The sequence below is a fragment of the Callospermophilus lateralis genome, chromosome 3 (assembly GCF_048772815.1).
Source record: "Callospermophilus lateralis isolate mCalLat2 chromosome 3, mCalLat2.hap1, whole genome shotgun sequence".
NCBI classification, from domain to species: domain Eukaryota; kingdom Metazoa; phylum Chordata; class Mammalia; order Rodentia; family Sciuridae; genus Callospermophilus; species Callospermophilus lateralis.
Genome location: NC_135307.1, coordinates 3235820 through 3263253, shown reverse-complemented (window position 1 = coordinate 3263253; position 27434 = coordinate 3235820). Strand labels below are relative to the sequence as shown.

Genomic DNA, 27434 nt, shown 5'->3' with positions numbered 1-27434 from the left:
ATGGCGCGCGCGGCGGGGCCAGAGCGGCGGGTGCTGGCCGTCTACACCGGCGGCACCATCGGCATGCGGAGCAAGCAAGGAGGTGAGTCGCGGCCCGGCGCCCTGAGTCCTGAGCCTGGACTGGGAACCTCGGGTTCCCAGGGGTCCTGGCAGAAGTCGTGGGTGGAGGGCTCAGCTGTGCCGCATGCGTGCGTAGGGGTCGGGCTCCAGCCCCAAGAGGCCCCGGGAGGCCCAGGGCCCGCCACCAGGAGAGAAAAGAGAGGGAAATTCCGCAGGACCTCGCTGCCACCCCTAGCTGGGGCACAGCGTGTTTCTCCCAGAGCTGGGACCACCCTGCAGCCTCAGAGCACCAGGGCCTGCCCCCTGCTTGACTCTCCCCAAGGAGCCTCTGTTGCCTCCCCAGCTCCAGCCTTCCCTCATCACCGGCCCCCCAGGGCCAAATCCAGGCCCCTACCTGGAAAAGGGTCCACTCTGATGCCCGCAGCTCAGGTGCAGCCCACACACCTGGCACTCAGTACCTTTCTCTATGAGACCTTGATACTGCCTGTTGGGCACTCAGCGCTCTCCTGGTTACCCCTTTCCACTGGAGTGGGTACTCAGAAGCCACTGTCCCTCTGCCAGTGGCTCCAAGGGCTGCTTCTCAGTCTTCTGTCCCTGCAGAATACATGGACATCCCTGAAGGCCCCTCCTGTGTCAGGCCCCAGGACACAGACCTGAGTTGAGCTTATCCCCCAGGGACTCAGGCACCAGGGACATGTTTCACAGGTTGGCAGATGCCATGAGGGACAAGGAGTGACAGGGATCACTACTCGTACTAAGAGCAAGGCTGACATTAAAAGTCATGACACACTCAGCTGGGTGTGGTGATGTCCACTTGTAATCCCAGTGGCTCAGGAGGCTGAGGCAGGAGGATTGTGAGTTCAAAGCCAGCTTCAGCAACTTAGCAAGACCCTAAGTAACTCAGTGAGACCCTGTCTCTAAATAAAATATTAAAAAGAGCTGGAATTGTGCCTTAGCAGTTAAGTGCCCCTGAGTTCAATCCCCGGTACCAAAAAAAAAAAAAAAAAAAAAAAGTCATGACACACATATGGGAGGTTGGCCCAGGAGGGCTGGGTTCTGCCAGTGGGCCGCAGGTCGAGTTGTATTGGGGCTGCTGGAGAGGGCCCCTCTGAGGGCACCAGGGCTGCGGGAGGAGTAGCCCCTGGGCCAGGGTGTGAACAAGCCAGGCCAGGAGCTGCAGTGTGAGGGGCTGGAGCAGAGAGGAGGCAGCAGGGCTGGCCCTGTGGACTGTCCACTGCCTTGGTGCTGCCTCTCCAGGCTTCACACGTGCCAGTTCCAGTTCTCTGGAGCTCAACACATGGTTATTCTATGGTTCAAGCTGAGGCACAGTCCTGAAGGAACACTGTGCCCTCTTCCCTGTGCCCATCTGGCAGCCTCATGGGCTTGTTCCCAGGAGCAGGCTCCATTTCTGCAGGCGGTATGAAGCCACACTTCTGGAGGTGAACCAGACTTTGAAGCCCGAAAGATGGGGTATAGCAGGTGTTGATTTTTGGGGCAGGTAAAAGTCAGTTAAGATTCCCAGGAGCTCTGGGCCCTGGGGTCCTCAAGGCCTGGTGATAAAGGGGGACCAGCAGACACATACCCATGCTCTAAACCCCTTCCTGGGGGGCCTACCCCACCCGGCAAGCTCAGAGCAGTGGCTCATCCTGCCTGAACCAGGTACTGGAGCCCTGGTAAGATGCAGGCAGGTGGCAGGGAAGTTCTGACTGCGGTAAGGGCTCTGGTCCCCACACCAGCCACTTCCAGAAAGGACCCCCCCCCCTTTCTGGCAGCCCCAGGGTCTGCTGCTGTGACTCTCCTTCAGAAAGGCTTTAGGGAGCTTCGCCCCAGAGGAGGAGGAAGAGAGTGAGGTCTGGCCCCTGGTGACCCCTAGAGGGCGCTGCAGCCAGGCCCTGGACTCTGGGCCTCAGAGTCATACAGATATGACTGGGCACCTTGGCTTTTTTGCCTAAAAATGTGTATGAAGTGGAAAGGCTTCCAGGAACGAGGTAGCACTCACAAGGCCAGGGAGGTGGGGACAGTTGGAGGGGCTCTAGGCAGAAGGCCTCAGGCAAGCCCCAGCCTTTTCTGATCCGCAAGGAAGGGGTTGAACTGGTAGCTGCCAGCCTGCCTGCCCTGGAGTCGTGGCCCCACAAGCACCAATGATTAACTTGCTCAGCCCTGCTGACCTGGGCCCTGGCCTCCCACGAAGGGCATGGGTGGGAGTGGGGGCATGGCCACAACCAAGCTGTTTGGGTTGTCGCTGTTGTAACAGCTTCTGCGCCTGGTGTACACAATGTCCTGCAGGGCAGAGCACACTCCCCAGCCCTGTCAGAGTTCTGGGAGGGCAGAGGTGATGGTACAGCACTCACCCTGTATCTAGTTCTGTTCATAGTTTAGCCAAGAGGCTTTATAGTCCAGTAACCCTAGCCTCGGCCCAGCCTGCATCAGAGGCCACAGGGGAACCCAGAGGCTCCCATGTCCAGCTGTGGCACCTTTTACCTGCTGCACTTGGTAGCTGGCTCCTTGTGGACACAGGGGGACAGCCAAGCTCCAGGGAACAGTGGTCCAAGGCTGCATCCCTATAAGTGGCATCCTGCCCTGTGGCCACCTTTGGCCGCAGCTGAGCCTTGGGGCAATGCCCACGGCTTCATGGTCACCATAGCATGACATCTGTAGCCACAGCCTGGACCTCCCTCCCATTGGTGGCTGCGTGTGTTCCAGTTCACATTTGAGTGGTTGAGCAGGCCCACTGCCCTGGGAGCAAACCCCATCCCCACTTGAACATGTGGGGAAGGAGCCCAGAGATTCTGGTGAGGTCAGTCACATGCCTGCCATATAGGAAGGGCCAGCAGGGGCAGGGCCCAGGCTGCCCAGGCCTGACACTCTTGGGAGACCCTCAGCAAGAAGAGCAATGAGATTTATGAAGACCAAGTTGGGGGTGAGAGCGATACTGACTTAGAGTGGTAAGGAAATCAGCGACTTACAGATCAGAAGGGATTTCCTGGACTGCAGAGACGAGCGTGGCCCAGTAAGCCCCAGGCCTGCCTTCCAGGCAACTTTCCACGGTGCTTCCTGGCAGCCTGTTCTGGCTCTCAGAGCATAAGAGCGCATTTGCAGAATTTGCCTGGAGAGAAATGCTGTAAGTCTTCCCTTTGTCCTGTGATACCCACGTGCCCTCTGAGTGGGACACCAAGGCCTGTGTGTGCCTCCTCCTGCTGAAGGAGCCCCGCTGTGGACAGAGGTGCCTTGCTGTTTATGAGCATTTCCCGCCAACCCACGCCAGGTGTCCTCTGCTTCACCTTCCCCTCTGTGGATGTCATCATGGTGCACCCCATGGGACCACGGGATGGTGCCATGACAGGAGCTGGCCACATCCTGGTCACACCTGGGGTGTCTCCAGACGTCAGAGGGGATGCCTTAGTTCCTGTGCGTGCTGTGACGAGTTACCACAAGCCAAGTGGCTAAAAGCCCCTGAGTCCACTGCCTCTGCTCTGGAGGGAGAGACTGAGTTGTTTCCGGAGGCCGGGCTGAGGCTCCAGCCGGGCTGTGCTTCTTCCTGAGGCTCCAGGGAGGAGCTTCCGGCCTCCCCACCATCTGGTGGCTGTGGGGTCCTCTGCTGGGGGCCACATCCCTCCTGTGTTCCCGTCTCCCCACCAGCACACAGCCTGCTCCATGTAGGTCTGGTCCTCCTCTGCCTCCCTCTTATGAGGACGCCTGAAGTGGCATTTAGGGTCCACCTGAAATATCCAGGATCATCTCTCCAGATCCTTGACATAATGGAACCTGCAGACTTTGTCACAGAAGATGACATCCATAGGCCCTGGGATTAGGACATTCATAGGATTCATTTTCAACCCCACCACACATGGACAGGGACACTGAGCCCCAGTGCTGGTGGCCAGAGTGTCCCTTGAATGTGGCGGCAGGCCACATTCTGGTCACACCTGAGGTGTCTCCGGACGTCAGCAGGGCTGATGAACTCACGGCCCGTGGTTTCCACATCTGTTTGCTAGGCTTGTTCACGTGACATTTCGCAAGCAGCCACACCTCGGCTGGTTTGCCTGGGGCTTGCAGGGCTGCCGGCCAGGCCAGGAGAGCGAGTGGGCGAGGAGCCACCCCAGTGCTCCACTCCAGTGGGAAAGATGGCGCCACACACCCCACAGGCCTACGGGCCTGGGAGCCGGGGAAGGGCCGGGCTAGGGCCAGGGGTTTGGCAGGAGATGCGAATGGACTGAGAAAGCTGTGGTGGGGCAGATGAGGAGCCAGTTCCAAAGCCTGCCAGGCTCCTGGCTACCAGCTGGGGCGCTGTGGATCGGTTGAGTCCATTGCTCATTTGTGACAGGCTGGCAGCGCTGGGCCTGGAAGAGGAGGTGCTGCTGGGGGAGGAGGGGACATGTGTCTGTGGCCAGAGCTATATATGGGGAGAGAGGGCCAGGTCTAGCTGGGTGAAAGGCTGGGCACTCTGTGTCACAGCGATCGGAGGAGGGGGCACTGAGGCTGGCACCCGACCCTGACACCTTGGCAAGGCTTCTACTCTGTGAGGCCAGTGGGATTGTGAGTGGCTTAAGGGGACGCTGGGGTGCCAGTCATTCTCCTTGTGTGCCCCATGGGTGCCAGCAGCACTCCCTGCAAATGAATGACCAATAGCACTCTGTGAAGGCAGTGGAGGGTCAGGGCGTGGGACATGGAAGGAAGGCCAGGGCCAACTGACCCCAGGCCTGTTGTTGTCCATTCCAGGGGCTAGAGATGGGGGCTCCTCCTTCTCCTTGTCCCCCCACAAGGTCCCATGTGACTGAATCACATTCTCACCCCCCACCTGTGAGCGGGGACCTTCCCATGGCAGAAGGACAGCAGGTGTGATCAAGGTCCTGACTCTGTGATGGGGTGCAGTGGGGCTGTCTGGGGGGCCTGCCAGTTCCCATCAGCCCTTGCCAGAGGATTCCTCCCTTGGCCAAGGAGGAGGCAGCCAGGGGGATGAGGCCAAAGAGAGGCCTGGCTTTGGAGACGGAGCGCAGGGCCACGGCGGGGAGTGCGCTGCGAATGAGCCCCAGGGATGCAGCACTTCTGCGGTCCCTCACATGGGATGGAGTTCCACCAGGTCCCTGAGTGTCTTCCCCAGAGCTTCCAACAGGGAGCACAGCCCTGCTGATGCCTGAGCCTGCCCGGCTTCTCACCCCAGAGCTGGGAGATAATATGGAGGCTGTTTAAGGCACCCTGTTTGTGGCAATGTGTGATTAGCAACAGGGAATTGTCCAGCCACCTGAGGGTGAGAGCAGGGACCAGGTGATGCCCAGGAACACGATTCCTCCTGACCTCACATCGCAGTCAAGGAGGCTTCTCTGGAGGACCCTGTTGTCCTTGCCAATGTGTCCCAGTGCCCAGGCACATGGGAGGCTCACAGACTGTGATAAGGAGTGAACATGCCCAGAGAGGCTAGCTCACTTGCCCAAGGACACAGGGCTAGCAGCTCGGGGCACTGGCCAGGAGCCTTTGTTTTCAGAAAACATACCTGTGACCTTGTAGGACATGATGCCGTTTCTGCACAGTGCCACCTTAGGTGCACATTTCTGAGAGGCAGAAGCTGCTGGCAGGGACGGCTGCTGGTGGGGCCTACCTGTTGGGCACCTGCTGTGTGCCAGGCTCTCCCATTCACTGGACGGGGCAGGGACTAGGCTGGAAGCTGGAGCCTGAGGAGTCACACAGTGCATGCCCTGAGGGAGCATGAGGACCATCAAGGCAGCCTGTGGGAAGGGCACACTACCTGGCATTGAGGAGGGCTTCCTGGAGGTGATACTCTGGGCTGGCCTCAGAGAACCTGCTGGGTGAGAAGTGGGGCTGGGGCAGGGCTTTGAGGCAGTACCAGCAAAGCATCCTGGGTATTCGTGGAGGTGGGGTGGACCTGGGTGGGCACACATGGCTGCCTTGGGAGAGGGCCTAGCTCAGTGGGGTCAGTGGATACATTTTCAGTGGAGTATGAGCAGAGATAGGAACTGGGCAGAGTGGCAGCAGAGGCCCTGGGGCTGGGTTCCAAAGAAGGAATCAGCATTGGCTCCAGCTGCCAGCTGCCATGCTCCCAAGGTTTCTAGTGGCAGCTATGTCCGGGTCCTCCTGGCCTCCTGGGCCAACCCTGGCCCTGCCCTCTGATCCTGCCCAGGGCCTGGCACTCAGGAGGGGAGGGTGTGGGCTGAGGGCTGTTTGCAACGCCAGCCCTGACCCCACTCTGCCTGGCCTCCACTGCAGTGCTTGTCCCAGGGGGAGGCCTAGCCACCATCTTGAAGGCGCTGCCCATGTTCCATGACCAGGAGCACGCCCAGGTCTGCAGCCTCCCCAACGACACGCTGGTGCTGCCGTGAGTATGGGTCCTCCGGGGGACAGGGAGGGCGGCCCTGTGCCTTGCTGGGGCCAGGGAGCAGGCTCTGGTTTCCCCGGCAGTGACCTGCCATTTGCAGGAGGCGTCTTTGGTCTTGCTTTGCGGGCTTCACAATTGCCCGGGCTGCCTTCCAGGAGAGCCTGGGCCCTGGGCTCACGGAGCCACCTTCCCCCAGCCTGCTCCTGGTGCCTGCTCAGCCCACTGGGTTACTAAGCATGGGGCACCCCTGTCTCATGGCTGGCCCAGTGACTTCTCCCTCCCGGGCGTGGCAGTCCTTCTATTCCTGGCTGCAGTCTGACTGCCTGGAGCCCTGGGGGGCTGGTCTCCCTGAGCGTGACTCTCCCAGCATGGACTCTGGCTGCTGGTGGGCTGATCCCAGCCTGCCTCTCCGAGCTGGTATGGGAAGGTGATCCTGCTGGGGGCATCCTGTCCTGGGCCACATCCTTGCCTCCTCTGGGGACTCCAGATGGAAGGAAGGTTGCACCCTGTACTCTGGTCGCTGGGATCTTAGCAATATGCAGAGCCCGCGGACAGATGTCGCTGGGTGCAGGGGCCAGCGCCAGGCCAGAGGAGAGCAGAGCAGGTCAGGATCCAGAGGGGCAGAGTGGGAGCTGGAGTTCTGCTTCCTGCAGCCCTGCCGGCCCGGACCAGAGGATCATCTACACGGTGCTGGAGTGCCAGCCCCTCTTCGACTCCAGTGACATGACCATCACCGAGTGGGTTCAGATCGCCCAGACCATAGAGGTAGGGAGTGCCAACGGGGCTGGGGGTGGGCGGAGCCCACCTGCAGGAGCACTCTGGGCAGGTGAGGACAGGGGCTGTATGGTGGAGTAGGCAGGCCCAGCCTGAGACGGGCGGTACCCGGGAATGGCAGCCCCCAGAGTGGGACAGGTTCTCACAGAACACTCCACTGCAATGGAGGCCATGTCCATGTTCTGGGCGAGGGAGTTGAGGCCAGAACAACCCCACACTGTCACAACCCAGGTCTGTTCTTCCCCATCATCGCAGCCTCAGTTCCTGGCACAAAGACGTCCTGGGCTCCCTGGGTTGGGGTCTTGCCATCCCACCAGTCCCTATTTTCACCTGCCTCCCGTAAGAAGCCCATGGTCCCCTGTGTGGGGTCACTTGGGTCACACGCTTCTTTCCTTCTATCTGAAGCACAATAGGCCCCTGACCCCCACCAATTGCGAGCTGTTCAGTATAGTATGTGGCCCTGGGTCTGTCCCATTCCAGGAAAGTGGCTGCCAGTGGGCACGTCTGGTCTAGGTTGTTGAGGTCCAGACCGTGTCCCTTGTTTGTGGCTGCAGCACCCTTGGGGACAGGCCTGATTTGGGCTGAGGTCCAGATGGTGCCCTGTGTTCCTTCCAGGTTCTGCACCCCACAGCCTCAGGAAGGCCTCCTTGTCCTGTAGCCTGGCCTGGCCAGCAGAGGGCACCCGCCCCACTCCCAGCTGCTCTGCAATCCCTAGGCTGGCCTGGTTTCCTGTTTAGTGGGCCAGGAGGGCCCTGTGTGGCCAGAGCTGTGCCCCTGGCAGCCGCAGCCTGGGCAGTTGCCCTCTGCAGGGCATCCCCTCGTGGCCAGTTTGCTCCTGCTGAGTGGCCAGTGTGCTTGGGAGGGCTTCTGTCCTTTGCTAAGCCTAGAAGGCCCTCCCTGGACGTTTGCCCACCAGCCTCCTGCCTGCCTAACTGGTCCGCTCCTCCCAACCCTGCTGGCTCCCAGGGACGGGTGGGCCTTGTGTTGGCTGTTTGTGCTCCTGCTGACTCTCTCTAAGCAGCAAGGTCCACTGTGGCACTGGAGGCAGCGGGCCCTCAGCCAGCACTCAGGATTAGGGAGCCCAGTTCTGAGGTAGCCCTGCCTGGGGAGATGCTAACTGGAGTCTAGGGAAAGTCCAGGGCTCCCTAGGACCCACATTCTCCCATGCTCTGAGGCAAGCCACAAGCCAGGGCTCAGGCCAGGGCTGGCCTTCCAGAAAGGCCCTCTGGGCCTGCAGGGGATGGTCATCTGGTGTCTCCCTGAGGTCTTCCTGCCTTCTGGGCCCTTTCCTTTCTTTCCCAGGTTGAAGGGGACAGGCTGCCGCCCTGACCTGAGCACCTGTTCCCAGGAGCAGGGCTGACAGGGGAAGGCCTGGACCTGCCCTGAGCTTGCTCCCCCCACAGAGACACTATGACCAGTACCATGGCTTCGTGGTCATCCACGGCACTGACACCATGGCCTTTGCTGCCTCTGTGCTCTCCTTCATGCTGGAGAACCTGCAGAAGCCCGTCATCCTCACTGGTGCCCAGGTAACCTAGGGCCTGAGGTCCTGCTGTGCCCAGGCCTCCTGAGGCCACAGAGCAAGGCCCCGCTGGGACCCAGCATTCTTGCTCAGCTCCCTGGACTGCTCCTGTGTGCCCCGTTCATGGCCCATTTATTCCTGCTCCATCTCCGGGGGCCCATCTCAGCAGTCCCTGTGGCTGGAGGTCCATGGCCTGCTGGTGATTTTGTCCAGCTGTGAGGCCTCAGGAGCACCCAGAGTCCACCCCCAACAGCTCTGCCCTCAATGAAGTCTTTTCTCTTTTTGCTAATGGGCTTCAAGTCTGCTGTCCACTCAGCATGGTGGCCACTCCAAGGACAGGCCACTCCCAGCCTTTGCTCTTCTCTTCCTTCTTGCTACCATGGACCCAACATATGGTGCCCCCTCCTCTGTTACCCTAAGCTAGCACACCCCCGCCAAAGGCAAGGCTGATGGAATGTTCTGGAAAATGGTTATATTTGAGGTCAGGGAACAGAGGAGGTCTGCACCTCCATTGGGGCCTGCTAGACACTGACTTGGGGGTCCCTGTTGCCTTTAGATGGCTTCATAAGAGGGAGCCACAGTGGGGCCAATCCTAGCCAAGCCCCTCAGCATCCGTCCCTGTTGGGAGGCTGAGGCCTGGGCTTGGGAGCCAGTCCCCATGTCCCCGTCAGCAGAACCTGATGAAGCTCTAGGGAGACCCTCTTGCCAGGGCTGCCAGGTGCCATTGAGGTGACTCCGCCATCCTCCAGCTTGGTCTCCCTGGCTATGCGGAGGCTTTCTGGGGTAGTGGTGCCCTGTGTGGAAGGCCCCAGGCCACTGAGCACACCTGCTGGCTGCTGGACATCTTCTGCTCTTGTCTGGCTCCTTTCCACAACATGTCCCTAGCTTGGATCCCTGTTAGGCAGACGGGACTTGGGCCAACTGCCTAGCTGCTCCCTAGACCAGGGGGGTGAATGACATGCAGCTCTCGGGGTGTGGAGGGTTGGAGAGCACTGCCGCCCCAGGAGCACCCAGCATCTTCTTCCGGCTCACACCAGCCTGTCGTGAGGCATCTATGTCCCTGGAGCACTGGAGGGGAAACTGAGGTTCTGGGCAGGGCTCACCCACAGCCATACACCCTGTGAGGGGCAGAGCTCCGGAGGACCAAGAGCTTCATCCCCTGGGCCAGTGGTCTCTCCCTCCAAAGGCCCTGTGCTGACCACTCCCAGATGACCACACCCCAGCAGACCTTGGCCTCTGCACACCCCAAAACAGTCCTGCCCACCTACTGGTTAGGAGTGGTGAGGAGCTGGGCACTGCTCAGAGTCCCCCAGGAGCTGTCCACAGTAGACACTGGAAGCTCAAGGATGAGCTGGACTGTGCCAGGGCACCACCCTTGGCTCCTTCCCACCCATGGCTCCTATTGTAGCAAGGAGCTGTAGTGTCCCCTACCCCCTGGGCATCTGACCTATGTGGAGCAAGGCCTGGGCTTGGGCTGGCACTGTAGCAGGAACCACTACTGGTGGACATGGAATGGGCTGCTCCTCTCCAGAGGTCCCTGCCCCCAGCCCACACCTGCCCACTCTTCTCCTTCCCCTAGGCTGGAGGACTTTGACTGGGGAGGGGGGCCAGGTGGCCCCTGTGCTTCCTGGAACTCAGCCCCAACCTGTGGCTCTCCCCAGGTGCCCATCCATGCACTGTGGAACGATGGCCGGGAGAACCTACTGGGGGCCCTGCTCATGGCTGGCCAGTACATCATCCCAGAGGTACCTGCCTGGCCTGGTGTGGGGTTGCCTAGGTCAAAGGTGGGACAGTGGGTGACGCAGCCCTGGAGCTCTGAGGAGCCAGAGTGGGGCTTGTGGTGCGGCGCTCATGGCACCTGCAGGCCAGGGGCCGGGTAGGTTTCTAAAGGTTTACCTCATGTTCCAAGAAACACAGTCATGAGCCTTGGAGGAGACCATCACCCAGCGTCACTATTCGGAGACATTAGTGTCATCATTCTGGCATGTGTGCTTCCAGTCTTTGTCACAAGCATTCATTCTTGTGCTGCAGATATGTGTGTGGGTTCCCATGAACACAGAGGGCTTCCCGCATAGCTCGGGAGTCCGTCCTTTTCCCAGGTGGCCACCTCTCCCGTCCCACAGTGTTAGGACTGCAGGCTTCCCTGTCCCTCTGGGGCCAGGATGAGGAGCTGCCTTTGTTGAGCGGTTCCCCGGGCAGGTGGGGTTAGAGGTAGGGCCTTTCCACAGTGTAGCATCTCCAGGCCCATCTTTCTGCCCACTCTGGTCCAGCCCCTCCTTGGGGACAACTCTTGAGCGGCTCAGAGGTGGGGCAGCTCCCTGTGTGCCCTGGAAGGGGTCTCTGGAGTCCCTGTGCCCCGTGCCCCTGTGGGCTGAGTTCCTGGGGGAGAAGCCGGCTGGAGCCCCTGCTCACCCTCTGCGCATGCTTCCCGGCCCTGCAGGCTTGCTGTTTCCCATGGGTAGTTGGTGGGGCAGGAAGGGGCCTGAGGGGAGCAGCCATCCGCCGAGGTTGCTCCTGGGCAGGTCTCTGCTGGCCCTCAGGTCTGAGCATCCCTGCGGATGGCAGTGTGGTGGGGAGCGCTGGGAGGAGACAGTCCCCCAGCTCCGAGCTGCTGCCTCTCTGTCCTGCAGGTATGCCTGTTCTTCCAGAATCAACTGTTTCGGGGCAATCGGGCAACGAAGGTGGACAATCGGAGGTTTGCAGCCTTCTGCTCCCCCAACCTGCCCCCACTAGCTACGGTGGGTGTGGACATCACAAGTGAGCAGATCCGGGGGCAGGGCCTCTGGCCGCAGCGCTCCCTGGACGGGGGTTGTGTGGGCTGCTGTGGGGAGGCTATGCCGGGCTTTGGCGAGGGCTCCCTGAACTGGCAGAGGGCACAGTGCTTGGTTTTGCCCTGAGCTACGGAAAAGCCAGAGGGCTGCTTGGAGAGGGTGGGCCATGGGGCCACGTGCCTAGGAGGTGGGAGGCCTCAACAGACCACCACATGTTAGGAGCCGGGGGCTCGAGAGGTTGGGGATCTACCTGCCCATGTGGCCACAAACTCAGGAGTTTCTCTGGTGGCTGTCTATGGCTCTGCCGCACAGCTCAGCCCTCCTCGAGACTTGGGCCCCTGTGGTATGTCTGGTCCCCAGGAGTTCTAGGGAGTCCTCTGTCCTCTGGGCCCACGGGCTGTCCTTATGGACCCAACAGATGTTCTAAGCTGGTCCTGGGCTTCCCCAGGGGAGGCCCCACCAGCCTCTCCTTGTCCTGGGTGTCAGGCTGGCACTCTGGTCAGGCCATGCTGGAGACTCAGGGTCACTGTAATGGCCCAAGGGGAAGTCACTTCAGGATCACCGTCTTTCCACCTGAGAGGTCTAGTCTCCTAAGGGGTCTCCACCTTCCTGGACGTGGGGCCACCTTCTCCTGCCTCTCCCTGGCTCTTGCCCCTCCAGGGCTGGTGTGGTCCCAGGCCCTGGGGTCTGTGTCCCCACCCTACTATCTATGGGGTCCTACCTCAGGGGTCTGTCCTAGAGAGATCTCTTCTGGACCTGTCCAGCAGAGCTGGCCTTCCTTTTGGGAACACTGGGGTCTTGGTACCTTGCCCAGGGCTGGGTTCCCCAGGCGGGGCTGCCTGTCTAGAAGCAAAGCAGCTGTTCCTGTTTGACTACGTGACTGTTAGTGTCCCAGCCCTCTTGGAGGGTGGCAGTGTCCCTTGCCCACGCTGTGCTTCTGCCTGGGCCACTGCCAGCCTGTGGGTTGGGCACAGGGTGTTTCTGGGCCCTGGAGAGAGCTGTTCTGGGGGACCTCCTGGTATAGCAGGTGCTGACCCCCAAACCCCACTTTAGGAAGGAGCAGTTGCCCCCTGAGAGAGGGGTGGGCTGGGGGCAGCCAGGACCTTGACCACCCAGTGTTCCCCAGAGATATGGCAGGAGTTCTGGGGCCTCAGCCCTGGGCCCTGTTGACCATTTGGGAGCTCTGACCCCACCCACTCCCCTGCCGCCATCCCGGCACCTTCCAGAGAGCACAGCGCCAGGAGTTTGTCGGTGTCTAACACGTGTCCTGCTCACCCAGGACTCCCGGGCCTGGGCAGGGGTCCATGCTCCCCAGGGTCGGAGCAGTCCAGAAGGCTGCCTGGAGGTGGCAGCACAGGAGCTGGGTGGTGGCACCAGCCCCTGCAGCTGGGAAGGAGGAGCGGGTGAAGGTGTGGGTGCTGCCCTGCAGGTCACTCTCCACCTGGTGGAGTCATATCTCCAGGGCCCAGGACTGGAGCTTCTCTGTGGGCAGAGGGGCCTTCACTCTGGATTCAGGGCCTCTGCCCCCCACGGGACTCAGGGGTCTCAGTCCCAGCCCAGCCGCAGCAACCCCAGCACAGAGCTGAGGCCACCTCCCGCCCCAGCCCCAGGCCCCTGCCCACCTTCCACTGCTCCCGCATGTGCCAGGGGTGGGAAACGGCACTGCCTGCCCTGGCTGATGTCAGGCTGCTGGGCCGGTTCTGACACCCAGCGTTGGGAAACTTCAGCAAGTGCCCGGGGTGTGGCTGCTGGGCCCCTGGGGAGGAGGAGGAGCAGGGCCAGGGCCTACCCTGCTGTGTACCCCATGCCAGGACTCCCTGGACTCTTCACTTACGCTCTGGGAGGCAGCAGCCCCCTCTCCACCTGCTCAGCAGACACACAATCCTAAGGCGAAGAATGTCTCCTACCATGGTGGGCATGGAGGGGCCCATGGCCTCTGCCACGGGTGGGGGGGGGTGGTGGAAAACTCACTGCCCTCCCCTCGCCCCACCTCCATGTTCAAGTCCAGAATGTTCTGTTCATGATCATATGTGAATAACACTGGAAAAAATGGCAGGAGGCACAGGGGCTCCCACCCCAGTGAGGTACAGGGAGGCGGGGGGCTGAGCCTGGGGTCCTGGCACCCTGCGGCTGACTCCTTGCTTCTCAGCCAAGGCTCTTCCCTCCCTGAGCCTGTTCCTGGCACCCTTTAGCATAGGGGAGTCCCCAGTGTCCCACTCTGCTGGCTGGAGCCACATGAGCCACGGGCTCCAGACCTCTGCTGGCAGTCATTGCTGGGGGCCTGGCAGAGAGGTGGCCTTCAGACTTGTGGACAGGCTGACCCCAGGGGGATTCAAGGCGTGCTGACCCTGAGTTCCTGCCCCCCACTTTCCGCAGGCCTGGGGTTCCACGTCGCCCTCCCTGGGCGAGGGGTGGGAGTGACAGGCACACACCACACCTCTAGGATTTGGGGGCAAAGAGACAGAGGCTCCTTCCCCGAGGAGGAGGGGTCATTCACTGGTTGGTGGGGTAGGCAGTGAGCACAGCAGGTGGGTACCAAGGGCAGCTTCTGCCCAGAGGACACTGCCTCAGCTGTGTGCCATGTGGGTCCTGCCTGGGTGCCGTCGCCTCCCCCCCCCACAGATACCACTGCTGCCTGTGAGGCTCAGCTAGGGCTCCCTGCCATGTTTCCACTCCAGCCCGGTCACCCGTGTCACCTGGGTTACCACTGTTGCCATCATCAGTCCTTCTCTCTGGGTGGAGAGCACCAGCTCCCCTGGCTCACCAGGGCCAGCCCAGGACTGGAGGGTGGGCCTGGAGGGGAGGTGGGGCAGGGGGGCCTAAGCTCAGAGGACACTAGAGAGGTCACCCTGCCTGCCCCCTCAGCCCTCTGTCTTCACAGTCAACAGGGAGCTGGTGCGGAAGGCCAGCAGCAAGGACCGGCTGGTGGTGTGCAGCCACATGGATCGAGACGTGGGCCTGCTGCGCCTCTTCCCCGGCATTCCTGCCTCTCTGGTAGGGGCTGTGGCCCCAGTGCCCCCTGGCTCCCACGCCCCCAGGGGTCTCACTTGATGCCCAGGGTGCTCTCTGCCCCCTGGCTCCCTAGTGCCCGTGCTGGCTGGTGCAGACCCCACTTGGAACTGAGGCACTGCAGTGTGGCCCCCTTGCTTTGCCCTGCTTCCTGTTGCCCTGGCCCTTCTCAGGCCCAGGCATGAGCAATGAGCTAACCCTGGGGACGTCCTTTGACCATCAGCTTGGAGGCGGCCTTCCTGGGCTGGAGTCTGACACACAAGGGCACCACGCTGTGGATCCTCCCTGCTGTCTCAGCTCAGGCTTGGGGACCTGCTCACCTTATTTGTGGTCTTGCCTGTGGATATTGGAGGATGCCCAGGGACACAGAGCCCCTCTGAGGCTGACTGTGGGTAGCCCCAGAACTCCCTGCTCCTTCCTGTCACTTCTTTTTGGTGGTCTTTTGTCTGCTTCAGCTGCTGGCCTCTCAGCTACCGGCTGTCCTTGTGGTGGCCACAGTGCCTCCCTGTCCTGTTTTCTAAGCTGCTGATGGGGGCCCTGCCCTGTGCTCCATGGCTTTTGTGGAGCTTTCCAGCCAGTGGGATGTGGGCGGGTCCCAGGGAGCCTTGAGTGTGTATTAGCGCAGCATGCTGTCCTCCAGGACCAGCTCCCGAGTGCCCGGGCCTCCTGGTGGAGGTCTGCCCCCTCCCAGCATGTTCCCACAGTGTCCAGTCCTGCCCTTCCAGCCCCCACATACTGTGGACGTGTTTTCCCTTTGGGAAACATGGCAGGGACAGCCCTCCCAGATTTCCCCAGGGCTACCACACAGGCCTGCTCATAGCAATACCACCCTGGGCATGGTGCAGGGGCCTGGGACAAGCCTTGGTGGGTCCCCCCTGCTGGAGCAGAAAGCAAAGACCCTCACCATGCACCCCTGCCCTGCTGCCTCTAGGTTCGGGCCTTTCTGCAGCCTCCTCTGAAGGGTGTGGTCATGGAGACCTTCGGTTCAGGAAATGGGCCCACCAAGCCGGACCTGCTACAAGAGCTGCAGGCGGCAGCTGAGCGCGGCCTGGTCATTGTCAACTGTACCCACTGTCTTCAGGGGACTGTGACCTCAGACTATGCCTCTGGCACGGTAGGGGTGGGAAAGTGAGGGTTAGAGGAGGAGGGGTGAGCCTGGGGGCATCGCAGGCTGGGCCCTGACCACCCCCATGTTGGGGAGGTTCTGGGAAGGAGCACGGAAGCCGTAGGGCAGGGGCCGAGGTAAGCCGCCTTCTGGCCCTTGTGCCCCTTCTTTGCAGGCTTTAGCAGGAGCCGGCGTCATCTCCGGCTTCGACATGACGTCTGAGGCTGCCCTGGCCAAGCTGTCCTATGTGCTGGGCCAACCAGGGCTGAGCCTGGATGACAAGAAGAAGGTGTGTGTGTCCTTTGAGCTTTGGGCACAGGCTTGAGGACACACACGGCTCCTGAGGGTGGGCCAGGGGACTCCAGAAGATCGGGGTCTGACTGGGTGGACATGTGCATGGTTTGGTAGGGCAGGGATGTGGGGGTCCCTGTGGAAGGGAAGGGCCAGCTCTGGAACTCTGCACAGCCTGTCCAGCCCCGGCCCAGGCATCCCTTCCTCCAACTACTCGGGGGTCTCGGATGCCAGCTCAGGATGAAGCCGTCCCAGCTGTCCCCGGACATCCTCTCCCACGCCTGTCCTTCCCAAGTGGGGCTTGCACACAGATGACCCCCGTCCTTGGGCTTTAGCCCTTATTGATCCTTAGAAGGCCCTGGGCTGTGGGACTGGCCTGTGTGGGGACCCTAGAATCACGCTCAAGCCCCTGGTGGAGCAGGGTGGGGGAGTTTCGGGCGGTTCCCCTCAGGCCCTGCGAGGCTGGTTGAGCGCCTTGGTCCCACCCTGTTGAGCCCCTGGCCTGGGTCCTCTTGCAGCTGCTAGCCCAGGACCTTCGGGGGGAGATGACGCTGCCTGCAGTGGATGAGTGCTGGTCCTCACTTCAGGGCAGCACCCTGAGCCGCGCGGTGTCCTGGCTTCTCCGTCTGAGCATCAGCCAGGTACTGCCTGGTGCAGGTGGCAGCAGCAGGGGGCTCGAGACACCCTGGGATACCCCCTACCCCGGACCTGCCAGACACCAGCCACTACAGCTGCTCTCCAGCCCAGGAGCCGGCTCAAGCCGGGGTTCAAGGCCCAGGGGTCTGTGGGCTCATAGTGGGCAGGATTTATAGGGGTCCATGGAGCAGAATTCAGGAAGGGACCTCCCAGCTCGCAGACATGCAGACACATGGCCAGGGAACATCAGCACTGGGTCTCAGGGCTGGGGCTACCTGGGAGCTGGGAGCACCTGAGTGGGGTGATGGGCTGCCTGTCCTGGGGGCAGAAGGGTAGGTGCCTGCTGGGGTCTCTCACCTCTACCTGGAGACGCGTTCCAACCTCCAGCTCCCCTCCCCCTTTTTAGCCTGGGTGTTAGACCCCGGAAGGGGAGGTCAGCTGGGGACCCTGCCCCAACACGTCCACCTGCCCCCCTGGCCTCTGGGCCAAGCACCAGGCCTGGTGTGGGAGCCCGGCAGAGCAGAGCGCTGCTTCCCTGGGCTGCCTCGGCCGGAGGGGCTCCTTTCCCTGGGCAGAGCTGCCCTGGTGAGCCTGCTGGGGTTCGCTGCTGCCACCTTCCCGGGGGCTCAGGCTGGACCTCCCTAACCCTGCCAGCCTGACTTTGGGGCTGGGGTCTGCTGGCCTGCCAGCAGTGGGTGCAGCTCAGGGCCAGGCACAGTGGCTTGGACCCCACCCATGCAGGTGCAGTCGACCTCCCAACCTCCCGTGGCTTTGCTGTGGGCGAGCTGTGGTCAGATGAAAAGGCCTGGGCTGTGTGGCCTGTTATTAGGGTGGCTGTGCGGGGGCCTTAAGTGCTTTGTGATCAGGCCGGGCCGTGGGCACTGGGCGAGGCGGCACCTCTGGGGCTGGGTCTTCTGTGTCCCACAGACGGGATACAGCTGGGAGCCCTTGGAGGAGGGGGCCCTTCCAGGAATGTGCAATGTGGGAACAGGGTCCTCTTCCAGGAGGGGCCCGCATACTTCAGCTCTCTCCTGAGATGTCTCATGATTCTGTCCCTGACAGCAGTGGGGACAGACGAGGATGCATGCCTTGGTGGCAGGCCCCAGTCACACATCGGGCAAGAAAGGAGGCTGGTGGTGGCTTCCTCCTGACTTTGTTCCCAGGAAGTGGGGGCCAGGTGGCCTCTGTGTCCAATAGTGAGATGGGAGCCCAGGGCCTTCAGTGTGGCCATTCCAGTTCTTTCCCCTGTGGGGTGGGACCTATTGCACACTGCATGGGGGAGGCAGGCTCACACAGCACTGGGGACACCAGCTCCACCTGTGTTCAGACCCCAGAATAAGGCATGAGGCTCAGGTGACTCCGTCCTCTCCCAGGAGGCTGAAGCTCTGCGGGATGCTCTGGTGCCCAGCCTGGCCCTTGCTGCAGCTCACTCTGGGGACCTAGAGGCCCTGCAAGCTCTTGAGGAACTGGTGAGCTGCTTCTGCCCTGGACCAACAGCTGCCACCTGGGCCTGTGGGCAGGGGCTGGCCCCTGCGGCAAAATGACTTTGCTTGGCCTCACCTGACTCACTGAACCCTGCCTGCCCACCTGGCGGCCAGCAGTGGGACCTGGTGGTGGCGCAGGGGCAGGCACAGTGGCCTTGCTGACCACCTGTGCTGGTGCCCAGAGCTGCCCTTCCCCCTCTGTGCTCTGCCTGCTCCCTGGCCCTCTTTTGGGGGTCATGTGTCCTTGTGTCACCCAGGGCAGTGGCCTGAGCCTGGAAGACCCTATTGGTCAGACCCTGTTGCGTGTGGCAGCCCAGAGGGGCCATGCCGGCGTGGTTGCCGTGCTGCTGCAGAAAGGAGTGGACGTGAACGCCCGGGACCAGGATGGCCTCAGCCCACTGCTGCTGGCTGTGAGGGGCAGGTACCTGGGGTTCTGGGCACTGCGGTGGGCACGGGGGAATGGCGCCGGATGAGGACACCTCTTTGGTGTGAGCAAGGGCTGTGTGGGGTGTGACCAGGGCCAGAGGGAGGCCAGGCTTGGCAGGACCATCCCGGAGGGCTTTGTGGCAGAGGCAAGCTCCCAGCTGAGCCAGCACACCCAGGAAGGCTGACGCTGCCTAGAAAAGGGGACACCACTGGCTGCACAAGGGGACTCACAGGTGCTCTCCAGGTGGTCAGGGCAAGAGGAGAGTGATGTAGGGCTGCCTCAGCCTGGTGCTTGGGAGGTTCAGCCTGCAGGTGCAGGAGACAACCCCTGTCCTCACTGCAGGAATGGAAAGCCCCCAGAGTGTGGGGACAAGCTCTGCCAGGTTCTGCCTACCTTGTGCCCACCTCTCAGTTTTGCCCTTGGTCCCAGTAGTCCAGGCCTGACCCTGAGAGATGCCAGGAGTGGGCATGTGGTGGTCTCAAGACCCAACCACAAATGGAGAGGAGGGAGGGGAGATACGCCCGAGGGCAGGGGTCCTCCGGCCATACCATGAGGCCACGCTGGTGTCTGTGCCCACAGCGTGGAGCACCACTGGTGCAGGGCTGATGTGTTCTGAGAGCCCATGTGAGGCTGCCGCTGGCAGGACCCCGCCCGCCGTGGCTCCCAGCAGAGGCGACTTGGCTTACTCACACGGTTGGACAGACCTGCCTGACAGCTTGTCTGTGCCCACCTGCACCCTGCAGACCTGCCTCCCTGGGGGTTTCTCTCATGGGGCCTGTGGCCTGCAGCCCAGGGGGACTGGGGGCGGGTTCACCTACCTCAGGAGGAGGCAGGTGTCTGAGGCCAGGGTCACCAGACTGTGGTGGCCAGTCCCAGGCCCTGCCCTGCCAAGAGCCCCTAGTGGGGCATGTCACCCCTGTGAAGGGCCAATGGGGTCCAACTCTTTTCCCAGAACAGGCCTTGGAGGTGGACAGTGACCTCTGCACCACGCTCCGGTGATCTGGGCTAGATGAACCTCGGGCGTGGGTGGGTGGCGTGGCGATGAGATGAGCTCACTCGGTCCCGCCTGGCTGTCACAACACTCTGCACTGCTCCCCCAAGACCTCCGCCCAGTCCTGCACGCCCCACACTCCTCCAAGGTTCCCGAAGACTTGGGCGGCTGAGTGATTTAGAGTGTACTCCCAGGGGCACAGTTCGCAATTGGCACCCCTTGTGCTTTGCTGCAGCCTTGGGCCTTGCTGGGCCCCTCTTGTGGCCCGTGGGAACCTGTCCCTGCCCACAGCTTAGCTCCCTGAGCTGCCACTGGAGAAGTCGGCTTCGGGCTCCAGCCACTGTCCCATTCCCTCTGGTCTGCAGGGCCTGCATCCAGGGGCAGATGTGGGGCACAAGTGACTCAGTTTCCCCAGAGCCAGCCCCAGGCCTGGCCAGGGCAGTCAGGTCACCTTCTACGTGTGAGACACGTCAGGGTGCAGTGGGCTGGCTGGCTCAGGGTGGGAGCCCAGCCTCCAGGGCAGACCCCGCAGGACAGTGGAGCCTCCTGGGGGCTTGGTCTGCACGGAGGTGCTGCTCAGCCAGGGCTGTCTGGACCTCTGACTTGGTGGATGCTGACCAGGCCCTGTAGACCCCAGATGTCCTAGGAAGGTGTCCAGGAGAGACGGGGGAGGTGGGTCCTCAGGCATCACACGAGCCCAGGCCAATGGTCAGGGCAGCGTTCCTTGCTGGCCAAGGCCCAAGGTCCCAGGGGCTCGCCCTGGCCCCTGTGCACAGCCCTGGAGGTGCTGCTGGTGTCGAGGAGCGGGCTGGGGGGCACGGGGCCTGGCCCGGGCCACGGCCAGCACACTCACTCTCATGGCAGGCACCGGGGCGTCACTGGGTTGCTGCGGGCCGCTGGGGCCTGCCTATCTCCCCAGGAGCTGGAGGACGCAGGGACGGAGCTGTGCAGGTGAGAGCGGCTGGAGCTCGCGAGGTTTTGGGGAGTAGGCGCAGGGCTCCGGGAGGGGAAGCCAGGCCTGCTGGGAGGGACTGGTGGGCCCAGGTGTGGGGGCTGAGGAGGGCGAACCTGTGCCCCAGCCCGTGGGCACCAGCCTGGCTGATGGGCAGAGGTGTCTGAACTGGAGCACATCACGGGGTCTCTCCCAGCTGGGAGGACAGTCCAGTGAATGTGCGTGTGCCCGAGGGATCAGGAGGGGTGCGGCAGGAACGGGAAGACAGGCAGGAGACGTCCTGATCGGAGCACAGGGTGGGAGGGGTGGGGTGCAGGGTCTGAGTCCCTGCGCATCGGGAGCCCCAGGCCCAGAGGGTGGGTGATACTGTGGACTTCAGGCCAACAGGAGGCCGGGTGAGGACCCGAGGATCTGGGCCCTCCATCCCTCATATCTTGGCCCCAGCAAGGTCTCTCTGGGCTCCAGTGTCCCCAGTGCTCAATGTGGGGCTGGGTGGCCAGACCCACAGGCCCCAGCCTTGGGCCCCCTGAAGTTTTCAGTCTGTTCCCTGATACCCCCCCCCCCAACCGCCTGCCCTTCTCAGGGGACAGGGGCTGGGGGTTGGGCCCTGGGAGGACTAGAGCCAGTCTTGGCTTTGAGTGGCTTGGGCAGGCCACACTGGCTCCAGGGACAGATGGGGAGCTGGGGGACCATCCTCTGAGCGGCGTGGCCGGAGGGGCTGGGGGCCCAGCCTGGCCTGCCAGGGGCCCACTCAAGGGAGCAGACGCCTCTCCTGGGAGGCCTGTGTGGGAGGCGTGGGCACAGCTCCAAGAAGGGCCAGTGGGACCGTCCAGCGAGATTCGCACCCAAACTGCCCAGTGCCACTGCGGGGCCTGCTGCTGCTGCTCCCTGGTCAGGAGTGGAGTCCCTGGGTCCTCAGGAAGGCCTCCGCCCACCCACCTGCTCACCTGGGCAGATGGACTGGGCTTGCCCCACACTGGCCTCCAGGGCGGGGGACACTGGTGAGGTACAAGGTGTCCCCAGCTTTCTCCAGGGCAGGTGGGCCCCACCCCTTCCCTCCAGGACCCCCAGGCAGCAGGTGGGGCCCAGGACCACCCCCCAGGCCCCTCCTGCGTCTCCCTCCTCCAGCCACCGAGCCACCAGGGCTATTGTGAAATGTGGAACTGGCAGGGCGCTCGCCGGCGGGGCGTGTGCGTGCCCACGTGTGTGCTGTGTGTGTGCCCTGAGAGCCCTTGACCTGAGTCAGTCACACCCACTGGGCGAAACCAGACTCCAGGCCGCGCGGCCCCCACGACTCTGCCCCAGGGCCGGGCGCTGCTGGGTCAGCTGTTTGGGGCTGGCTTTATTAAAGTGCCCAGGGCTGCCGGAGGGGTGGGCTGATGGCTGGGTGCCCAGCCGCCCTGACGCTTCCCCTCCGCCCCCAGGCTCGCCTCCAGGGCAGACAGCGAAGGCCTGCAGGTGTGGTGGCAGGCAGGGGCTGACCTGGGGCAGCCCGGCTACGATGGGCGCAGTGCCCTGCACATTGTGAGTGCCCCGCCTCCCGTGGCCTCTCTGGAGGCGCCACCTCCAGGAAGGCCACCCTGATGTCCCACCTCTGCTGCTCCCAGGAGCAGGAATGCCGGCTCTGGCGGTCCTGGGTCCTCTGTGAAGGGCCCGTGGGGGCCGAGCCCTCCCACCCCAGGCCTCTCTCAGGCCCAGAGCTGAGGAAAGAGCAGGGAGGACTCTGGGGTCCAGGGAGGCCAGGGCGTCCTGCTTGGTGGGCTCTCAGGTGTGGTGGGGTCCTGAGCAGCCCCTCCCCATGCTCCCCCACAGGTGGAAGCAGCTGGCAACCCGGAGGTGACCGCCCTCCTGCAGAGCCTGGAGGGTGGGGCTGGTGCCCAGGCCCGGGGTCCAGTAAGTCCCCCCGGTGTCCCCCACTCAGCTCCCTCCACCTGTGGCTCCGGAGTGCTTCTCAGAGCAGGCTGCAGACAGGGTCCAGGGGCTGAGGCGGCCAAGTCGGGGTCCGCAGTCCCCTTCCGCCATGGAGAGTGGCACCCAGGCCCACCCCTGCCCGGCATTCTGTCCACCCAGCCTGCAGGAGCTCTGAAGGCCTCAGCTCCAGACCGCCAGCCACACACCCTGCTGCCCATCCTGGCCTGGAGACTCACGAGACTGGGTGCTCCCCACTGTCTCTCAGGCCAAGGTCCCAGCTGACACCCCATCCCCACTCCATCAAGGGGTACTCCTAGAGAGTTTCAAGGCTGGCTAGGGTCCTGCTACCCCCCAGGGAAGGCTGGGCCCCACAGACAAGGCTTATATACTACCTGTGCCTCCACATGTTCTCAGGAGACCTCATACTTTCAGGAAGTTCTGCCTGGGGTCTAACCTGAAGCTATCTTGCTGCATAAACCATCAGCCATTCCTGCCTACTGTGACCTTCTGGACAGACTTCAGGCACACACCTGCCCACTCTGACTGGGATGAAGCCTTTACTGCCACCTCTGTTTCCCCATCTCTTTCCATGACAAAGCCTAAAGGCCTCTGTTAGGCAGAATGGCAATAAAGTGCTGTGGGGGCAGTTGCTTCCTCAGGTCCCCAAAGCCCAGCTCAATGGGTCTGTCTTGGCTGCAGCTGTGGATCTGTGTGTGGTTGGGCCTAGGCTCTGGGGCAGAGTGCGATGTCTGCACCCTGGAGGCAGGGGGTGCGCAGCCAATCACCGTGAGGCTGCTGACCCTGCAGGTGGCACAGGGGAGGCCGGGCCTCCGTCTTCCCAGCCTCCCTGCACCTGTGCAGACCGTTCCCTCCTCCACATGCCTCTGCCCCACCTGAGTCTGTTCAGTCCCCCCCCCCCACACCCCCACCCATCAGGGCTCAACAGGGTGTGGGCTAGAAGCCCCCGGGGCCTGCCGTGCTCATGTGGCTGGTTGTGCAAGGCCAGGCCCAGTGTCTGGGTGAGGAGCAAGGTAGCTGCCAGCCGCAGTGCCAATCGGGCCTTCAGCCAGGCTGAGGAGCCCAAGGTGTGGGCGGAGCAGCCCTGCCAGGCCCACCTAGGTGCCAAGGGCCAGCCCTCAGGGTCACACCTTTGCCCCATAGCCCCTAGCCCAGGGCCAGCAGATGGAAAGACAGGTGGGAATCCGCGTGGGCATGAGGTAGAGAGGTACCCAGGCCAGGGGCAGCTTCTCATGCCCAGCAAGGAAGGTCAGGGGCTGTATGTGATTCACGCTGGGCGCTGGGCCTGGGGTAGGCTCTGTCCCTGCTGGACAACGTGACATTTGGACCAAGAACTTCCTGGGGTCCAAACACCTGATCTCACCCTCCACCAGGTCCCCGATGGGACATGTGGCTGCCCACCAGCCTCGGAAAGCCACACTCTCTGGGCAGGGGCTGCCCTGCCATGGGCACCTGCACCCCATCCCTCACCCAGGCGGGCACAGTAGACCACACAGGCCCTCCCTGCCCCTCCCAGCAGGCAGCGGCCTGGGAGCCTGGCTTGAGCTGGGCCTGGGTCCAGCCACAGACCAGCCGTGCCGGGAGCGGGGCCACTTCCGGAGAGGAAGCCAAGCCTTCTGGCCCCTTGTGGTGTGCCCCTGTCCTACGAAGAGGTCGGGGCACAGGGATGCCCCTGAGCTTTAGAGCCGGGAGCCCTGTGGCCACTGGTGGGCTGGGACCTGTGGGGGGTGGAGGTTCATGGAAGGACAGTCAGACAAATGCCTTGTGGAGCGAGGGGGGGGCGAGCCCAGCCTGGGGGTCACATGGCTGAGCCACCCTGATGCCCACACGGCAGCCTTCTTGCACCTGGGTCCAAGCTGTGGCTCCTGAGCGCCAGGGGTAACCCTGAGCAGTTCCCTGCATTTGAATGAATCATGACCACCATGCTCCTGGGGGGCCAGGAGGCCCATCGCTCTAGGCCACACACACTCAGCACTTCTCTCGGGCCTGCAGAGCGCCAGATTGTGAAAGCCACAGGTGGCTCACGTTACCCCACATGGCAGGACCCTCCCAGAGCAGGTGCCAGCCTGCCAGAGTGGAACGCCCACTGGGGCCAGGGATGAGCAACCGCTGGTGAGGAAACGCCCACTAACCCTGGTGTCCATGGACAGCCCTGCTGAGCTGGCATCTCCCCAAATGGGTCAGACAGGGTTCCACAGAGACTCTCAGGGCAACAGGGTGGAGGGGGCTTCGACAGCCGGGCAGGGAAGCAGGACTCCCCACAAGGCCCGGAGGAGGCCAAACTGCATTCTTGGGCCCTTGCGCACTGTGGGGACACAGCTTGACCCGCAGCCCCTGGATGGGGCGAGCATCTGGAGAACTGTGGGAGGTTGTAGGTAGTTGTCTAGAAATCTCCTGGGGGTCCCGGGGGAGAGGCCAGCCCGGCCCTATGGGTGTGTTCCAGGGACTCGCTTAGAAGGGTGGGCCACGCCTGGGCTCCAGGAGCACGTTGCTGGGCCCTAGACCCTCAGGGAGCACTGGGAAGGGCCGGGCAGATGGCCACTTTGGAGTGCTCACGTTCTGCTGTGTGTTGGCTCCTTTTCCCTTCTGGGCCCCTGAGGAGGGCACTGAGTCACTTGACTTTTTACAGATGAAGAGACCGAGTCACAGAGCTCTGCAGTCCTGCACCCAGGGCCCCTGCCCGGGCACCTGGCAGAGCTGGGCTGAATCGGCCTGTCCTAGCCCCAGCTCCTCTCTGGACAGGTGTGAGATCAGTCAGATGTGGGCAAGGCCCCGCTCAGCTCTGCTGCTGTGTGGGAGGTGGCTGAGCCCAGGGCCAGGCCCCTGAGGGCCGAGTTACTCACACCTGGTAATCTCCTCTGGAGAGGCTTCTGCTCCCACAGCCCGTCCAGAACCTCTGGGTCCCAGAGTTATCTCTGGGGAACATCTCCCTTTCACCGAACGCACAGTCTGTTTTCCCAGTATCTTCTACCTACTACCCCACCCCAGCGACCCATGAAGAGCCAGATTTGTGGTATTTCCTGCTACAAGGGAATCACAGGGCCTTGTACTTGTCACCTCACCACAATGGACTCACCCCAGCTGAGCGGGGACAGCCCACCCCTGCCCCCCACGGGGCTCTGTAGGGCTCCGCACTGAGGGAGAGGAGGTGGGCTCTTCCTGCACAGGCAGCTGGGAGCGGCATTTCCTCAACTCCTCTTCTTGGTCATAGGCCACTATCCGCCCCCATGTCAGTCCTCTGACCCCAGTCCCATTCAGCCCCACAGACCAAGCAGCGGAGGACACAGCCCCTTCTCTACAATGGGAGCTGGCGAATCAGAGAAGTTACTGCTCTTCTCTGAATCTCAGTTTTCCCAACTGCAAAATGAATAAAATAAAACCTCACTGTTCACTCTCCAGGGCGTTTTGCAATAGTTAGACTCCACGCCCCGCATAGGCGAAACTGCCCAGGGACTCCCTCGCAGCTTCACGGCTGTGGCTCCTGAGCAGAGAACGTGGGTCTCCCCTGGGGTAACCCTGAGCAGTTCCCGGCATTTGAAAGAATCATGACCACCTCTGCTGCCCACCAGGGGCTCCAGACCGGGGGCAGGAGCTTGAGCCCTCCCCATGGCTCCAGTCCCTGCTCTGTTCAGCGTTCTTGGGAGCTCCCCCTGGGCTCCAGCACCTCCAGTCCGCAGGGCGCAGAGCGCCTCCAGGTTGCCGCAGCACGCTGGGCTCTCGCTTCGAGGGCCCGGTGCCGGCTCCCGCTGCGCGTGGAGGGGTGGTACCGGGAAAGGCGGGCTGGGGCGCCCGCTGAGGTGGTGTTGGGGCTGCCCCTTCCCCTCCCCCTAGGAGGCGAGTGTCCCGCAGCCAGAAACCTGCCCTCCTCCGCCCGCGCCGGTTTCACTTTCTCTTTCCCCCCACCCCAGGCTGGCTTTGAAGTGAGCGGCGCGGGGTGGGCGTGTCCAGTCCCGGTGCCCGCCCGCCGAGAGTGCAGACCCGGTCAGGCTCGGTCCTCGCCCACCCCAGCCACCAACGGCCAGTGTGGACCCCTCAGTGAGCCTGGCGCCCGGGTCGGGGCGACGCGGCGAGCATGTCCCCCCCGCCCCCCGGCCAGCCCCAGGCCAGGTGCGCCCAGGCTGGGCGCTGAGGCGGGGGCGCCGGGCGGGGCGGCGCGGCGGGTGAGTCAGGGCCACCCCCGCGCGGGCGCGCCAAGCAGGTCCCGGGCCGTGGACCTGCCGCGCGACCCGCCGCGCGACCCGCAGGCCCCAGAGCCGCCCCGCCTGGAAAAACCGGTCAGGCCAGCGCGGCGCGGGCGCATTCCGGCGCCGGGGAGGGCGGCCGCGCCGCATAAAAGCCGCCGCCGCGCTGGCCGCTGCCGCACGGAGCGCAGCCGCCGAGCCAAGCGGGGCCTGCGGGACTAGGGGACGCTGGGGTCGGCGGGGACTCGCGGATGAGGCGTGGTGCAGGCGGGCTGGGTCGGTGCGTCTGGGGTGCCCCGGGCGTCCGCGACGGCGTGGAGACGCGGACTGCAGCCGGGCAGCGGGGTGTACAGCGAGAGGCGACCCGGGGGCAGGAGCTGGGCACCCTGGAATTCCCGGACGACGCCGGCGGTCCCCAGGGCAGCGGGGTTTCTCTCTCCTCAGGGCGTCGAGCCGAGGGTGCAGCGGACTCGCGCGCCGGGTTCAGTGGTTCTTAACAGTTCAACAGTTCTGTAGCGCAATTGTGAAATGTTTAGGACCACTAGACCCGCCGCGCCTGGCAGCGCGACCGCAACCTCCAGGCGTCCCAAGCGCTGCTCTCAGTCAAGGTCAGAGTCAGGGGCGTGCCGGGGACCGCCCGACCGGAGCCCAGGCACCTGGCCGCGCCATCCCAGCCAGGGGAACCCCGCGCGCTGCGCCCGGCAGTCCCGGGGCTCTGGCAACCCCAGCTGTGGACCTGGGGCAGATGGCTGGCAATGGGGGACCCTGGAGGACCCTGGACGCTCAAGCAGCCCGACATCCGAGAGCAGCAGGGAGGTGGCCGGGCGGGGCCTCCCCAAGCTCTGGGAACTGCTGGGGTCGGAGCGGTCTGGGTCGCCCACGCTCCTGGCAAGTTGCCGACCAGGAGACGCCATCGCCACCCTCCTTCGCCTAGGGCCCCACCCTTGTCGAAACTCAGCCGAATTCCCAGC

At 63.1% G+C, this 27434-nt stretch overlaps 1 protein-coding gene across 1 annotated transcript; it reads left to right on the top strand.

Moving 5' to 3' along the window:
- Positions 1–27397, top strand: Aspg (asparaginase). Its single transcript, XM_076847901.2, has 16 exons — positions 1–82; positions 6283–6391; positions 7045–7156; positions 8569–8694; positions 10349–10432; positions 11318–11444; positions 14340–14452; positions 15399–15581; positions 15748–15861; positions 16382–16504; positions 17873–17968; positions 18241–18404; positions 20266–20352; positions 21778–21877; positions 22166–22217; positions 27009–27397. Exons 1-16 carry the CDS (start codon positions 1–3, stop codon positions 27395–27397), a joined length of 2061 nt encoding a protein of 686 aa, XP_076704016.2.
- Positions 27398–27434: the final 37 nt, after the last annotated feature.

Bases quoted from the DNA above. Each gene is read 5' to 3' on its own strand.
- Aspg (XM_076847901.2), top strand. From the start codon at position 1: ATGGCGCGCGCGGCGGGGCCAGAGCGGCGGGTGCTGGCCGTCTACACC. The intron at 10,433-11,317 runs GTACCTGCCTGG...TCTGTCCTGCAG, and splicing joins GCCAGTACATCATCCCAGAG to GTATGCCTGTTCTTCCAGAA. The intron at 22,218-27,008 runs GTGGGGCTGGTG...TAGGACCACTAG, and splicing joins CCTCCTGCAGAGCCTGGAGG to ACCCGCCGCGCCTGGCAGCG.